Consider the following 17,005-nt stretch of genomic DNA (forward strand, 5'->3'; position numbering starts at 1 on the left):
AGCTCCTGTGTTATGTGTAGCACACGGAGGATAGATGTGTGTGCACACATCTGTATATCACCAGTGCTGTTATTTTGTGGTGTACCCCATAATAACACAGACCATTTTCAAATCACTCTTTTTTGCTTCATGCCCCATGTAGCGCCCTCCTGTGTTAGAGGCTATATGGCACTTGCAGAATATGGATATCGTGGGATTGGAGGACTTGCTAGAGAGGTAATGTTGAGATTGACATTTGTGTAGTAGTAATTTATAGGACAGAGGAAAACCATTGGGGTAAACTCACCATTCTAGAATGCGTGATCATCTTATGTTCATTATCTCACTACATATAGAATGCACATTAGGATTGGCTCTTATTGGTGTATTTGTTCTTCTGAATGTATTTTTATACGAATGTTTTCTATATTGAAAAATTAAGGGTTGATCCTGTTAGCCGCGAGTTCCCTCATGGAGTGAATAAGTGCTGCCATATGCTGCACTTACGGTACTGTGGGCCTGATTCAGAGCCGGACGCTATTTGCGAACGCTCGTTCAGAAAAAGGGTCTGGCTATTTATATTGAGCGCTCGCTCTTTGCGGTCTGTTGACACCTCTATGTCTGAGCGAGCGTCCGAAACATGCGCTCGCTATTTTGTAAAGACGTCCCTTGGCCGCTCGCATCATACGTCATCTCCGCTATTTATTTGATTAATCGAGTACATCGAAAGGTGTATGAACTGCTCGCTATTCTTGTGGTAGCATTTTCCTACCGCAATCATGCGAGCAGTTCAGGCTAAAAGACAACCAAGTGACGTGGTCGATGACGCTGCTTTGTTAATTATACACACCCTTAAAACGCCCGTTTTGACCTTTAAGCACGCCTGCGTTCGGATCTCCACTCCCCGTTTTCAAGCACCTTCCCCTGTTACCACCCACAAAAGCCTCATTCTGTCACTCAAATTAGCAGGCACTCGCTATTTTGCGAGCACACGATTTCCGACCGCACTGACTGGTTGGCGCATGCACTTTACGACCCATACGCATGCGCAGATGTGCGAACATCGCTCGGAGCGAACGAGCGGCCGCTTATGAGCGGCTCTGAATCAGGCCCTGTGTCTCCAGACTTGCAGATTTCTGTTCATAACCCCATAGGGAGTGTGGGGTGGGGGTGTTCATGCCGAAAGGGGGACACCCATTGGTGGGTGGAACAATTGGTTAAGTACTTTGGGCCTGATTCAAATTTGTACGTAAAACCGATGGTTTATGTACATATCCGATGGTGGGGCGTCTGTGCATGTGAAGTTGAGAGCATTGCATGCAGTTTACTATCATCAGAGAAATCATTACAGAACACCACATTGGGTATGTGATTGGTGGGTGTCTGACTGTCTGTACTGGTTCATCCCAGAGAAGGGTTTCCTTATTGCATCAACATCGGTGACTACTAATTATCTTTATGCTGCTTTACTGGCTCTCTCATATTGTTACAATTACAATATCCGGACAGTTACTTAATAATTACTAATCTTTCATAGTTCCTGGCTACGATTATATAACTTTGTGTCCAGCATAATATTCTGTTGTTGGTGTAACTTTGAAAATATTTGAATTGATAAAGTTTTCTGCTGTATGTATTGGTTGTTTATAATTAAAGTTGTTTATTTTATTTAAAACCATTTCTCTGCTTTTTTTTTTTTGTTGATGTTGAAATAACGGGGATATTTTATACAGTTTTACAAGTAAACAAATACAGACCACACCTGGTGAATGAGCATAGAGTACTTAGGCGATGATGTGAATTAGTTAACATACCAGTGGGACAGAATGAACAGCATTGTACTGTACACTACTTAATGGAAATATTAACAGCATCTGGGTTAAAATATCAAACAGAAGATCAGTAATCAGTTTTGAATAGCGGGTTACATTGTTCATCACCCAGTGCAGTGAAGATATCTGTTCTATATTTTATCCTTTATCCACTTTCAGGAGCGCGGTGCCTGCATTCTGTGGATGCGCTGACTACAGTTATATCTCTTCTGTAAAGGATACTGGAAACATACTCAATGCAACAAAGTCTCCAGGGGTTCCGGACTATAGATAGACAGTAAAAAGGTCGACAATGTCTAGATAGAAACCAGATGTTACAGTCAGTCGGTCGACTGGGACAAAAGGTCCACAGGGACAAAAGGTTGACACACTAAAGGTAGACATGTAAGAAGGTCGACAGGTACAAAAGGTCGACATGATTTTCATGTCGACACAAAAATGGTTGACACATATTTTTTTTGTGGGTTAGGCACTTATCTTAGGGTTAGGCACTAGAAGGGACGGTTGGGGTCAGCCACCTACCCCGACAGTTAGGGTTAGGCACCAAAGGGAGGGTTAGGGTGAAGATTAGGAAAAATAAAAAAATCATGTGTTGACCATTTTTGAGTCGACCATTTTCTTGTCGACCTTTTGACCCTGTCGACTATTTGTACATATCAAACCTTCTTACATGTCTACCTTTGCTGTGTCGACATTATGTCCCTGTCTGCCTTTTGTCCAAGTCGACCTAATGACTGTCTAACATGTGGGGCCAAATGTAATAAGTTTACAGTTTAGAAAATGTGAGAGTTTAGCAGTAAACGCTCACATTGGTCAAGTTTTATCTTCAAAATAGAGAAACATCTGGATGAGCGTTTGAGTCTAAAAACATGTGAGTTTGCATGTTCTCAGACTCTATTACATGGGCCCAGTTTAAAAAGTGTGAAAGTTTACTGCTAAACTCACATTTTCTAAACTCTCACCCTATTACATTTGGCCCCATGTGTCTATCTAGACACTGTCGACCTTTTTACTGTCTATCTGTTAATCCACACCCAGTTTCCAGAAGGCTTAAATTGCCGCATGTATGTATGACTATGCACGCTATCGTTAATGATGAGCGCTCCCGCAGATCGGTAACGATGTCTTTCATTGCCCCAACATGCAGGGCAGCCTGACAATATCGTCAGGCACTGTATGTTCGGTAAAGTGCAGGGTGACTTTGCTGTACGATATTGTTCAGTGTGTATGCCCAATGTCGTTTTCCTGGGAGAGCCCGGGCAAACAAGACGAAACACTTAACAATATGCTCCATGAGCGATATATTGTTAAGTGTGTATCCACCTTAATGACCAGATGCTGAGATTCACGCAGATCGAGCGGTTGTTTGCCATTGTGCGTGCTTGAACACCGTACGTGCAGCGATTGCATTGCTATCACGCTCGTACAGAGGAACCTCTCGCAAAGTGAGTGAGAGGCAGTCAGCCTTTGGGGGTGGTAATGGGGTGTGGTGGTTAGAAAAACGCAGGCGTGTCGGGTTGTTTAAACGCTGTTTCATGGGCTTGCATAAATTAGCCGTTGTGATCTCCTTCGCAGCATGAGAGCTCCTTACGTGTCAGGAGAGACGCAGTGTTTCACATGCTGCGTGACGGCCCAATATGCGTCGATGTTACTGATGTTTACGCTGTTGCGCGTCCTAGGGCGGATACGGGGAGTTGGCAGTGGGTGTCCCTTTACTCTGTATGCTTTGGAAGGCACTAGCATATTTAAGCAACTGAGATCCATGAGAAAATGCAGTTGTGATTGCATTAGCGTTAATTTCAGAATTAGGCCCTAAATTCCACCCACATCAGACTTTATATGGCTCAGTTCTTGGGGAAGGTCTCAAGGCACCAAATAGCTGACATTTCCATATCTAGTTCCACAACAGAGAAACAACAGTTCTATAGGGTGCAGTATGTTCCTATATTTTATAGTTTGGGCATTGTGTTAGCTAGTGATGTAGAGCATTAGTCCAGCAAAACGTTCATACACAGGAATAGCTGCTGCCTACGCATACAGCCTGCCATCAACATATCTTAACTATATACCATAATAAATATTATGAATCATATCATTGTGATGTTTCCTAGCTGATTTTTTATTGACAATGGCAAAAGTGGGCATTGCCTGTTTGGTATCAGTAATTATAGTAGAAATGTAAACAGATCTTCTAATACTTGGTCTGGGTTTTCCCAGTTGCAGGGACCCACGCCGTGCAGTGGACTGGTTCTGCAGCCAGATCCGCTCACTGTTCCTGCACATGGAACACTCAAGTGCTGATCAGGAGTTTCTGGAACAGGTGATATCTAGTACGTTTGTCACTATGTTATGTATCATAAGGATAGGGAATGCAGCCACTACATATTTAAGAATGTTGTCAGTATTGTTGCCTTGAAGCAATTTTAAATTGAACCTATAGCAGTATAATTAGAAATCCGTGTTTATTAAAATGTGAAATAAGATTTACGTAGTGAAAATGTAAAAGAATAATGAAGTCTGTGCATTTACCCCGCTTCCCCCTATCACCATGGAAAGGTGATCTTTCATTTTAGACTAGTGTTACAAAACCCGTCTCCTCGCTCATTTGCATATTGGAGCCAGTGGCACGCGCAAGGAATTGGAGGTGCCATTTTAGAACAATCAACATGCATTACTTAATGTTTAATTACCCTGTTGTTGAATCAGAAAATATGTATTAATATTGGCACATGCTTTTGTAACATTTGTGTTTTTCCGCCTCACATTTTTGGCTTTTTTCTTAATTTACAGATTTGTTGACTGTGCTGATTGGAAGAGCTTTCTGTCAGTCTGCTATTTCTGGGAAGAATTCTGAACACTCCAAAATGATTGATGTAAAGCAATTTATTATTATTATTAGATTTCCACAGGTGTATTTTAAGAATACTTTCTGCCAGTGAATCCTATTTTCTTGTTGCAGATTTCGCGCTCCATCCTGGATACAATGCTTTCATGTAAGTGTGTAGAAGATTTCTGGCAGTCAGGCTTTTTGTTATTACAAGACAATATTTGAAAGCAATGGAAAAAAATAATTTACAGAGTCAGCAATGTAACCTTACAGTAGCTTATGAGAATAGTGTAGCAGGAATAGCAATCTCGCATTATCATGGTGGAGCAGATTATCCGTGGGTGTAGACAGGTTGTATTCTTGCTTTCTCCTATATGCAGGATGTGCAGTCATATTGTCGACGGAAACTGTCGACAGTCATAATTTTGACATCAGAATGTCGCCATTTATGATGTCGGCATAATAAATGACGACAACTACAAAATGTCAGCATAGAAGAGGCCGACAAATTGAAATGTCGACATGACTGTTGGGTTTACCTTAAAACATTGGGGGCGTTTCATCAGTGTCGACATGGTAAATGTCCAAATGACGACCATGTCGATACCTTCTCCATCTAAGTTATGACCATGTCGACGTGTATGTCGGCTTGGTCACTGTCAACGTAAAATACCAAACCCCATGCAGAATAAAAAAGTAGTCTCCCCAGCTAAAATACCGGTCTTGTGCAAAGCTGCGCCTTCTTCAGTGCTTATACCATTTGCACTAATATTATATTTCGGGGAAGCGCACGAAGATAACTGCGTCTGCTGTGGCGCAAACATTTAGTGACTGCTGAGAGAGCTGCTGTTCAGGTTTAAGGTGAATGCACTGTATGCAAAATCAGGGCTGTGGTAGGAGAAGATCATATAAGTGAGATCCAGGGGGCGGAGACTGTATTTAAAGGGGCGTTCTTAATTTAGCTTAAAAAAACTAAACCTGTGCCCAGCTCCTCGGACATGAAAGAAAATCTGTCTGTTACAGGCAGGGGGTGGGGTATAGGGGAGGAGGACCCTGTGCTGGTTTTAACATTAACTCTTTGGTGCCCAGGCTCCTACAGCTCCACCTATACCCCACGGTTCCAGCGTCTTCCATGGATGAAAGAGAAAGTTGTATTTGCCTGGTTACTTGCTCTACACCCAGGCAAAATGTGCACCTTATTTGAAGTGTGAACCAATGTTGCAGATACAAGCAACCGGCTAATTAAGAAGGTGTAGGCCTAATGCGCCACAAATACATAATTGCAGAAAGGCCAAAGTTCCAGCCCAGTGTACAGCCGGCTTTAGTGGGTTTTTGTGGACCCAGGTACACTGTGTCTGATACATTTCCAATCATAATGAGTGATATGTTCTGTTATAGGGCTACTTGGTGCCATCTCTGAAGCTAAAAACGATCAGTCATACAAGCCAGGAGTCGAGCGACATTGGTATGGAAGTAATTGCATCATCACGTCTGCTTTGAAACAAAGCTATAAATATTACATGTTACATATTTTATATATATATATATATTTATTTATTTATATTTACTTGTGTTTCTGCAGGTTACTTGCCTATAAAGCTCTCAGGTACAGAGCCCGTCTGATTCCAGAATCCCTGGAGGGTTTCTTTGTGCACACACTGACTCAGACTCTTGTCTACAAGCCAAAACTGAAAGGTATTGTCCATGAAAGCCCAGGCTACAGCTACAGGGTTGTCCTATGTGTAGCGTAGTGCAATAGGTTGTCCTGTAGTAGGTGCAAAAGATACAGTTCCTATCAGGCGTCTATACACTTGGGAGTTTCTCTGCTTGGGCCACATTTGCATGTACACGCACTCTCTGAACTTTGCCTCCATTAGAACGCTCCTTCATACTCCATTCCGCCTCTCCAGTCACGAGTCTGGATATGTGCAAAATGCACATGGGCCTGCAGAGCCACATATATGTGCGCTCCCTTTCGGAGCATGGGCAGTGTTAATTCACTCAAGATATGCATTGCAAACTGCTTTATGTTTAACTCTGTATCAGTGCTCTCCTCAGACATTCCCTAAAGCCGGGCGGATCAGGGTGTGTGGATCGGGTGGGCAGAACCCCATCACAGGAGGCAAGCAACAGCCCACCGTGCACCCTTCATCTCATCCATTACCCGGCGGGCTGCAGAGTGGGAGGCTATGAGTCTGCAAAGCCTGCAGCTTGCCTCCAGTGCAGGATGGGCCGGGGTCTAGGGGCTGACCGGGATTCTCTCTCCAGTGGGTGCGACTCCACTCATTGAACACCTCTGCTGCCCACTGCACCCTCCGATGCTCAGCACTAGTGCACTCTGCAAGTCATGCCTGGTATAACGCCTATCAAAAAAGCCCTGGGGAGAAATATGTCTACTTTCTACTTCAGGGTCCATAGGGGGTCCACAGGGTTGACCTTGGGGTATAGCTGGATCTGGATCCACGGGCACCACGCAGTTAAAGCTTTGCTGCTCCCAGGATGCACTTGGGTCCGTCCTCCTCTATACCCCGCCCCGGCCACAGGCACCTCAGTTTTAGTTGGTGCCCGGCCGGAGTCGGGTCACCTGTCGCAGTGGGGCTGCAGGAGCAGCCCCTAAGCTTTATTTTAAAAGAGAAATTTTTTATTTTTTTCTTCTTTTTTTACACTGTTAGAGCGGCAGCATCAGACTGTCCTTTAGGACGTCCACGCTGCTGCTCCTTCTCCCCGCTGGCGCCGCGACGCCAGTACAGCTCTGGGGATCGCGGCGGGACCCCAGAGCCTGTACTAGCCGGGCTCTGGGGACTCCCTTGACTGCTGCCGGACGCGATGGGGATCAGGTAAGCCGCGGGTCGCCGCGTGCGGCGGCCCGCGGATACTTCAATGCAGTCAGGAGCCTCCGGTCTCTGGGGACAGACCGGAGGCGCTAGCGGCGGCGGCGGGCTCCCCCTCAATTGAGGAATACCCCGCGTGTCCGCTAGACCACCAGGGTATCAGGCTGGTAGCGGGACCGGCAACCCGGGGGTTAATTGCTAGCCAGGGGAGGCAGCCTTCCCTGTCTAGCGGCTCCTCCCCTCAGCTCAGCGCGCCTTTCAACTAGCAGTCTGGCGTCGCTGAGCTGCTCTTATCTTACGGCCACTCCTCCTCTGAGGTCTCCGGCGGCCATCTTTACTGGCACATCGCAGACTCCCAGGCGGTATCAAGTGGACCGGTCCCCCTGTGTACCTCTCCCCTGCTAAAGGACAGTGTACACAGCGCTATAGCCCTCCCAGACACTGAATCTGGGCGGTTGATTGTAGCGGAAGGTGCAGTGAGTATAACTTTTCTGCATTGTATGTGACTATTGCTAGTGCTGCCTGTCTGTGACTTATTCTCCTTTACTGTCAGCTTATACCTATCCCTTTCCTTCTCCTACGGCCCGGCAGGTGTGTGGGGGAAGGGCGTTTTTCTGAGACCCTCACTTATATAAAACACGTATTTGTGGGGTCAGTCACATTCTGTTGTGTGCTACACAGTACCATATCTGGGCTGTTGTGTCGCATACTGGTGAGTGCGCGGGTGTTAAAACCGTAATTCCTCTGGTGATACCTGTTTCTTGTGATTTACGGTATCATGTCTGATGAGGAGACTGAGCGCTCTGTGGCTCCTGTGTTATTTTCCTGCAGACGCTGTGCTGCTGGAGTTGATGGGGAGGACTTATCTCAGGATGGTCTGTGCGGGCGGTGCCAGCTGGTACCGGGCCCCTCCAACCCCCCTGTATCACAGGACCCTCCTTGGGCGATGTTTTCACAGGTGCTGGCGTCTATTGCGGACCGGTTATCGGTCCCATCAGCGGTCCCTTCTAGGGCGTTACCGCAGCCCACCATCCCCCATTCCCCGAGACTGTGGGTCCTTACTCGGGACTGCCTGTGTATGTGCAGTCTTCCCCAGGGTCGTGTCAGTCTGTAGTGCCTTTGCAGCCTCCGCCTTGGGTGGATGTTCTATCCAGCTCCGTACAGAGTCTGGCGGCTTCATCCTCGGCGTTTCAGTCCATGTTGCAAGGTGATGTGCCACCAAGGGTGTCTAAACGTCCGGTTGTGAGTTCACTAGCTGCGCAGTTGTCGGACTCGGAAGTGTCCTCAGATGATGGAGAAATCCATGAGGACTCTGACTCTGATGTCATGGGGCAGGAGGTGGAAGCTAAGTCTTCCATTAATGTTCCAGCCTTAGTTAGGGCGGTGCGGGCTATCCTACATGTTGAGGATGATGCGCCGGCTCCTAGGTCGAAGTTTCCTAATTTTAAAAAGGCCAAGGTGACCTCAACTGTGTTCCCCCTGTCTGATCAATTATCGGATCATATGGCGGCGGCCTGGCAATTACCTAGTAAGAGGTTCCATCCACAGAAGAGGTTGGCGGCGAACTATCCTTTTCCTGAAGCTCATTGCAGGAAATGGGAAACTCCGCCGGCGGTGGATTCCCACGTTACCCGCTTGATCAAAAGCGCGACGTTGCCATTGCCGTCTATCTCCTCTTTGAAGGATCCCACGGACAGGAAGGTGGAGACTTGTTTAAAGTCCATTTATTCTCTTTCCGGGGCGGTGGCTCGCCCGTCCATGGCTATCTCCTGGGTGGCTAAAGCCATTGAGGCATGGGCCAATGCCTTGGAGGATACCTTTCCTGATGAGGCTCCGGATATCCAGAGAGCGTTAGTGGGACAGATGCGGGATGCAGCTTCCTATATTGGGGAAGCGTCTTTGGATGCCAGCCTGCTCACTTCTAGGGTGTCGGCTGCAGCGGTATCTGCTCGGCGCTCCCTGTGGCTGAGGTCCTGGAGGGCTGATGCAGATTCAAAAAAGGGTCTGGACAGAATAGTGGATACTTTGGCTAAGTCCAAGTCGGCTTTTCTCCCTTCGGCCTCTGCGCCGGCTAAAGTGAGGAGCTCTGCCTTTCGGTCCTTTCGGGTTCAGGGTAAGGCCAAGGGCCAGTCCTTCCCGAGACATTCGGCGACCAAGGCCGCACCCAAGCCCAAGAAGCAAGCATGGAGTGCTCGACGCCCTTCTTCCAAGCAGGAGGATAAGCCTGCTGCCTGATGGGACGGGCCTCTCTCTGGGGGACCCCAGAGTGGGAGGCCGACTTCTCCAATTCGCCCAGTGTTGGCACAATACCACCACGGATGCCTGGGTTCGAGAAGTAGTCTCTCAGGGGTACGCCCTGTCTTTTCGGTTCAGGCCGCCCCACCAGTTTTTCTGTACGAGTCCTTCTCTGGACAAGACCAAAGCTGGCCAGATTCAGGTAGCTATAGAATTCTTGCTACAAGCAGGGGTCATTGTTCCCGTTCCGCAGTCTCAGCGCGGGACGGGGTACTATTCTACTCTGTTTCTGGTACAGAAACCCAATGGTTCTCATCGCCCTATCCTGAATTTGAAGTCTCTGAACAGATACCTCAGAGTTCCCAGGTTCAGGATGGAAACGTTACGTTCCATCATTCTGGCGATGGAACCCGGGGATTATATGGTCTCCCTCGATATCCAGGACGCCTATCTCCATGTGCCCATAGCACCGGCACATCAGCGGTATCTGAGGTTTGCTATCCTGAACCATCACTACCAATTTCGGGCGTTGCCTTTTGGCCTTTCCACGGCTCCGAGGGTGTTCACCAAGGTGATGGCGGTTATGGCTGCCCACCTTCGGGGTCAGGGTCTACGTCTGTTGCCGTACCTGGACAATCTTCTGCTGCTGGCGAGCTCCCCGGAGGTGCTTCTTCGACATCTCCACCTGACCATTGCTTGTCTTCAAGCACACGGGTGGTTGATAAACTGGAAGAAGTCCTCCCTGATTCCATCACAGCGGATGGTTCATTTGGGAGCCCTGCTGGATTCTCGTCAGCAGCGGATTTTCCTGACTCCAGAGAAGGTCTCCTCCCTGCAGCTGCGGATACACAGTTGCCTGAGCAGTTGCCGCCTGTCGGTCCATTCAGCTATGAGAGTTCTGGGGTCCATGGGGGTCGACATTCGACATGGTGGAATTTGCCCAGTTCCATTCCCGGCCCCTGCAGGCGCTGATTCTATCGGAATGGAACGGGTTACCTCACCGGATCCGCTCTCAGATGCTGGTGTTGTCCGCGGAGGTTCGGCAGTCTTTGGCTTGGTGGCTTCAGACGGTGCATCTGGTCGAGGGGCGCCCCTTTTGGATCCCGGACTGGGTCCTGCTCACGACGGATGCCAGTCTTCGGGGTTGGGGGGCAGTGACCGGCTCATTATCGCTTCAGGGTCGTTGGTCCGCGGAAGAAGCACTTCTCCCCATCAACATCCTGGAACTGCGGGCTGTGTACAGGGCCCTGCAGTCGTCCGGCCCCGCTCTTCACGGAAGGGCGGTTCAGGTGCAGTCCGACAACGCTACCACGGTGGCGTACATCAACCACCAAGGGGGAACTCGCAGTCGGGCAGCAATGTCGGAGGTGTCTCGCATTCTTGCTTGGGCGGAGTGTCACGTTCCAGCGATCTCGGCAGTCTTCATTCCCGGAGTCCTCAATTGGGAGGCGGACTTCCTCAGCCGTCACGATGTGCATCCCGGGGAATGGTCGCTTCACCCAGAGGTGTTTCAGCTACTCGTGGACAGGTGGGGGCTGCCGGAGCTGGACTTGATGGCCTCCCGTCACAATCACAAGTTGCCCGTTTACGGGTCAAGGACAAGAGACGCAGGCGCCTGTCTGGTAGACGCTCTGTCGGTGAAATGGACGTTTCACCTGGCGTATCTGTTTCCTCCGATATCCTTACTTCCTCGGGTTCTGCGGAAATTCAAGCAGGACGGCGGCACGCTCGTGCTGGTGGCTCCGGCGTGGCCCAGACGTCCTTGGTACTCCGATCTGAGGTGCCTCTCCATCGACGCTCCGTACCTTCTTCCTCAGCGTCGGGACCTGTTGTCTCAGGGGCCCTGCCTTTACCCGGATCTGGGTCGGCTGTCTTTGACGGCGTGGCTCTTGAGACAGCCGTCTTGAGGTCTAGGGGTTTCTCCAGTTCAGTGATTGGTACCATGCTTAGGGCACGCAAGCCTGCCTCCGCGCGGATTTACCACAGGGTGTGGCGCACTTATTTTCAGTGGTGTGAATCCAGAAACTATGATCCGCAGGTGTTCCGGGTTTCCAGAATCTTGGAATTTCTTCAATCGGGTTTGGACCTCGGCTTACGCCTGGCCTCTCTGAAGGTTCATGTGTCTGCTTTGTCCGTGTGGTTTCAGCGACGGATTGCTACACTGCCAGATGTTTACACCTTTTTCCAAGGTGTTCTCAGGATCCAGCCTCCCTTCGTGCCTCCGGTGGCTCCGTGGGACTTGACGGTGGTACTGAGGGTCTTGCAGGGTCCTCCTTTTGAGCCGCTTGAGTCGGTGGAGCTCAAGTGGCTGACGTTTAAGACCATTTTTCTCCTGGCAATTGCTTCGGCCAGGAGGGTTTCAGAATTGGGGGCGCTTTCCTGTCGCCCTCCTTTTCTGATTTTTCACCAGGACAGGGCAGTGCTCCGCACGCGTCCTGAGTTTTTGCCCAAAGTGGTTTCAAAGTTCCACATTAATCAGGAACTTGTTGTGCCAGCTTTTCAGTCACCTGATCTTTCTGCTGGTGAGGCTTCCTTGGATGTGGTCCGGGCACTTAGAATCTATGTGGACCGGACTGCTTCGGTTAGGAAGTCGGATTCTTTGTTTGTCCTCTTCGGTTTTCACAAGAGGGGTTGGCCTGCCAACAAGCAAACGTTAGCCCGTTGGCTTCGTTCAGTTATTTGTGAGGCTTATGCGCAGGAGGGTTTACCTGTGCCAGCCTCTGTTAAGGCTCATTCCACTCGTTCTGTGGGTCCCTCTTGGGCTGCTAGACGTGGCGCCTCCGCTGTTCAGCTGTGTAAGGCGGCTACTTGGTCTTCAATTCAGACGTTTTTGAGGTTTTATGCGTTTGACACCTTCGCCTCTCAGGATGCATCCTTTGGGCGCCGGGTACTCCTTTCAGCACAGGAGCGTCCCCGCCCTTAGTTGAACTGCTTTGGGACATCCCCAAGGTCAACCCTGTGGACCCCCTATGGACCCTGAAGTAGAAAACAAGAGATATGGTAAGAACTTACCTTTGTTATCTCTGTTTCTACGAAGTCCATAGGGTCCACAGGGCGCCCGCCCTGACGCACCTGGCTTCAAATGGGCTGTGTGGCTGGTCACCGGTTTTCCGTCTCCCATTTCTGTGAGTATGGTTTCTTGTGTGTTCCAGTCTTCCTTCTCTCTGTTTAGTCTCCTCCTCCGGCCTTAGCTGCTTACCAACTGAGGTGCCTGTGGCCGGGGCGGGGTATAGAGGAGGACGGACCCAAGTGCATCCTGGGAGCAGCAAAGCTTTAACTGCGTGGTGCCCGTGGATCCAGATCCAGCTATACCCCAAGGTCAACCCTGTGGACCCTATGGACTTCGTAGAAACAGAGATAACAAAGGTAAGTTCTTACCATATCTCTTGTTATACACATCCAAAGTTTCTCTTAAAGCTTTCACTGCGTGGGTAAAGGTTTAGCTTGGGGCTCAGGAGGCCGAGGTGGCTGAGCAGAAAGTTATATGTAATAATAGCAGCAAAATAACTATCAACAACACAAAATACAATATGAAAGAATGTAACATTTAAGAACAGGGCATAATTTTAGCTTCTTAAGCCGTGCCCCATTCATTTGCCGTACAACTCCCTAAGCTGATGTGTCTGTGCACACACAGATGTTGCTGGCACATTTGATAAATCAAAGAGTCTTGAGCAAAGAAAATACAAACTAGTCAGCATAGAATGGAGAGTCTGGACGGCTTGTGACATACATCAAGGTATGTATAATGTAATGAACCGAAACACGGATGCTCCTTGCGGTTATATGAGATCTGACTGCCTGTTTCGATCAATGAATTGCTGATACGCTGCAGATGTAGTCATAATGATGGCACCTTCAGGCACTTGCCAAGACCATGATTGTGTCATATACCCTTTGCTAGGTAATAAGTTATATTCACTAGGATATAACAAAACGAATCAACCTCACTTGCGCTCTGGATTGTTCCAACAAGTCAACAAAAGTCCATCAAGGGAATAGTCCCATGTCCCTTGATGGACAATTCCCTTGATGGACTTTTGTTGACTTGTTGGAACAATCCAGTGCGCAAGTGAGGTTGATTTGTTTTGTTATATGCTATTAGATATAAGGTGGTCACTTACAGTATTATTAACCTCTGCAGCACTGGAGTGCAGGGCCATAGGGTTTGTACATGTTTTGTTTGTATTAGGATATAGGGGGTCATTCAGACCCGCTCGCGAGCGGCAGTACGCTCGCAAGCGGGTCGATGTTCCCCACTGCGCATGTGCACGACGGAGGGAGCTCCGTCGTGCGCATGCGCGAGACCCAGCGAGCAACGGGCTCCCCATCGCTCCGGGTCTCGCACCAAAGGGGGCGTGCTGTCGATGTTGATTGACAGCACGCCCCCTTCGGTGGGCGTGCCAGGGGCGTGTCTGCCAGACGGAGGCGTTCCCATGGGAACGCCTACCATCTGAGGCCGGCCCCACTGACATCACTAGTGATGTCAGTGGGAGTGATTTTGGCTCTGATAGAGCCAAAATCACTCCAGGGCTTGTGGCAGGGAGACCCTACCACAGGGTCTCCGTCGCAAGTCCGATGGTCGCGATGGTCAAGACCATCGCGACCATCTTTTTGGCCGCTCGCATATGCTGTGGGTGGTCACCCACAGCTATGTGAGCGGCCAGGAGGCCGCTCCATTTTCAGGGAGGAGGGCCCTGATTCAGAGCGAGCACTCTGGTCAGAGCGTTCAGCTCTGAATCAGGCCCATAGTCACTAGAAGTTTAAATTTCAGATGACATTTTATTATATGGAATCTTTATAGTTTTGTTTTTGGTACTATAAAATTTAGGGCTTGGAATAGGTTTGAAAGTCTGGAGATGTTGATTGAATGGTCTTGATCGTTTGCAGAGTGTTGGCAACTGACGTGTGTAGATAGATGTTCATACAGATGCCTGTTATGTCTCTCCCATGGTGCAGGATTGGATGATAACAGACTAGCGTCCTTGGGCACAAACACATTGAATTTGTAAATATATGGATAAAAGATCTGTGGCCTTACATCATCTGCTGTAGGCTATTATAAAAGACCGCAGCAGCCTCTGCTTAGGTGGAGTTTGGTGCACTGAAACAAAAAGTTTTTTCTATATGCATTTGATTTTAATTTTGTTTAAAAAAATTTTGTCAAAATTGTCGTTTTAACTGGAGTGACAAATGACTAACATGGTGTTTTATTAAATCGTAATGTCCTCTATCCTTGTCTAATCAGATTTTTTTTTTTGTTCTGCTGTTTTTTTTATAGCATCTGATGCCATACGGGGACAGGGCAGTTGGAGTTTTGTGAAAACATGCCCACTGCTGACAGATTTGTACCGCAAAGTGAGTGTAAGCTCTTGTGCAGATAGTGATTCTAGCCCATAGAATTGTTTTTCTTTTCATCCTGTTGAGGGTAATGGACGAAGGGGATATAGAGCCTCCAGTAAAACTTTGGCACTTTAAATAAATACAAAACTGTTTGTGCTCCTCCTATATCCCCATCAGATCGTGAACTTGGGCCCTGATTCAGACCCGCTTGCTAGTCGCGTTCGCTTGCACCCAATTTGGAAAGGCAGGCGATTGCACGGCAAGGCATTAGTACGCCCACTATGTCTTGGCGTGCTATCGCATTGTGTATGCAGACGCCCACCAGCCTGTCTTAAGACGCCCACGCGCACGTCATCTCCAGGAAGTGTATGTAACCATCGGTACATCGGATGTGATCACAGCGCTTGTGGTTGACTATACGCTGCCGCAAGCACTGCGAGCACTTCAGTGTAAACTCAAGCCAGGTGACTTGTACAATGATGACGCTGCCTCTTAATTATGCACGTCTTTGAAATGGCGTTAAGACGCACAGGCACGCCTGCGTTCGCACCTCCACACCTCCGTTTCTACTGGCCAGCCCCTGTCACCACCCAAAAACTGCTTCTCCTGTCACTCACTCTGCTGGGCTGTCTATGCGCAGCAGTGAACGCTTCCCGATCTCTCGTACTGGTTCGCGCACTGCGATGCATGCGCACAATGCGAACCATTGGTAGCTACGAGCAAACGAATCCTAGCGAGCGGGTCTGAATCAGACTGGATTTATTCGCAAATTGACAGGCAGTCAGTGTTTGGGGGAGGTAATGGTGGGTGGTTTATAAAACGCAGGCATGTCGGGACCGGTTTCAGGGCGTGCACTAGTGAGTGGTGTCTGCAAATTAATTCACAGCTGAAAAAGACCCCGGCGTCTCGGAGACCTGCTGAGTCTGAGACAGCATAGGCCTACTCGGAAGTTTCTGTGGGCGACTGTTATTTCTGCATTTGTACATAAGCCGGAGGTGGGCATCTCCGCGCACCAGACATCAGCTAAGTCATGAGCATAATTTTGCAAGTCTGCTCCGTACGCAATTGCAGTCGAGACAGGATTTCCGTCCGTATCTGAATCAGGCCCTATGTACCATATATATTGCATATATATACCATATGTAATGATCGTGTCCCCCATATAAAGTTTACATATTGCCTTAATCCCAAAATTGTTGAAGATGTCGGTGGAAGGGGGGAGATGCCTCTGGCTGCGTCCACCATCTTTAAAAGAAGAGAACGCTACTGAGGACACTCGTTCTTGTTCTAAAGCTCCCCCTGTCCTCCCAGCTTGCTTGGAAGTCGTGTGTGCGATGACATCAGCACACACCTGTGAATGCACTGTATGTTTCCTCAGGAGCTATGATGTCATCACCCCTGGTTGGTGTGCATGTGTGTTATTGTGTGTGCAAAATCTCCCTGACTGCAGCTCTCCAATTGGATATATATAGCTCATCATGTTATAAAGTTGGAGGCTGAAAGCAAAAAAATATAAAATAAAATAAATGTCCATCTCATTTGGTCCAGACGATGACCCTGAACGCAACTTTCTCCTTTGTTTCCACACAGTTGTTTGTTTTGCTCAGACCTGAAAAGTTAACTTCCCACATACAGAGAGTTTTGGACACACAGGAGGTCAACTGGCACCATGTTTTATCCTGCGTCTCCTGCCTGGTCATTTGCCAGTTTGAGGCTCAGCAGCTGGTGAAAGGTGAGGAGGATGCCAAAGAATGTGGTGCTTATACACTGATCTGAGGTCCCTCATGTCTGGATCCATGGTTGCGGCACAAATTTTTGTCAAACCTTCTAAGGAGGACAAGTGGAGGTGCAACCAGAGCAACCAATTGGATTCTAGATATCATTACTTTCTACTAAATGAAAGCTAGAATCTCAGTGACTTATATGGGCAATACCTCCACATTTTGAAGTAGTAGATA

The 17,005-nt window shown here is 48.4% G+C and overlaps 1 protein-coding gene across 3 annotated transcripts in view; it reads left to right on the forward strand.

The window, feature by feature from the left end:
* FANCA (FA complementation group A) overlaps positions 1 to 17,005 on the forward strand; it is a 157,119-nt gene that overhangs the window by 17,277 nt on the left and 122,837 nt on the right. For 2 of the 3 annotated variants that reach the window (XM_088449420.1, XM_088449419.1), the window contains exons 6-14: positions 143 to 216; positions 4,029 to 4,141; positions 4,602 to 4,684; positions 4,771 to 4,804; positions 6,037 to 6,103; positions 6,221 to 6,333; positions 13,342 to 13,443; positions 14,986 to 15,062; positions 16,638 to 16,779. In XM_088449420.1, the coding sequence (XP_088305546.1) occupies positions 143 to 216; positions 4,029 to 4,141; positions 4,602 to 4,684; positions 4,771 to 4,804; positions 6,037 to 6,103; positions 6,221 to 6,333; positions 13,342 to 13,443; positions 14,986 to 15,062; positions 16,638 to 16,779 (805 nt within the window). The remainder of the gene's footprint in view (positions 1 to 142; positions 217 to 4,028; positions 4,142 to 4,601; positions 4,685 to 4,770; positions 4,805 to 6,036; positions 6,104 to 6,220; positions 6,334 to 13,341; positions 13,444 to 14,985; positions 15,063 to 16,637; positions 16,780 to 17,005) is intronic. The other variant, XM_088449421.1, reaches the window with a different exon arrangement.

This window comes from Taudactylus pleione, unplaced genomic scaffold, assembly GCF_031769625.1.
Source record: "Taudactylus pleione unplaced genomic scaffold, aTauple2 ptg000484l, whole genome shotgun sequence".
In the NCBI taxonomy this organism is placed as follows: Eukaryota; Metazoa; Chordata; class Amphibia; order Anura; family Myobatrachidae; genus Taudactylus; species Taudactylus pleione.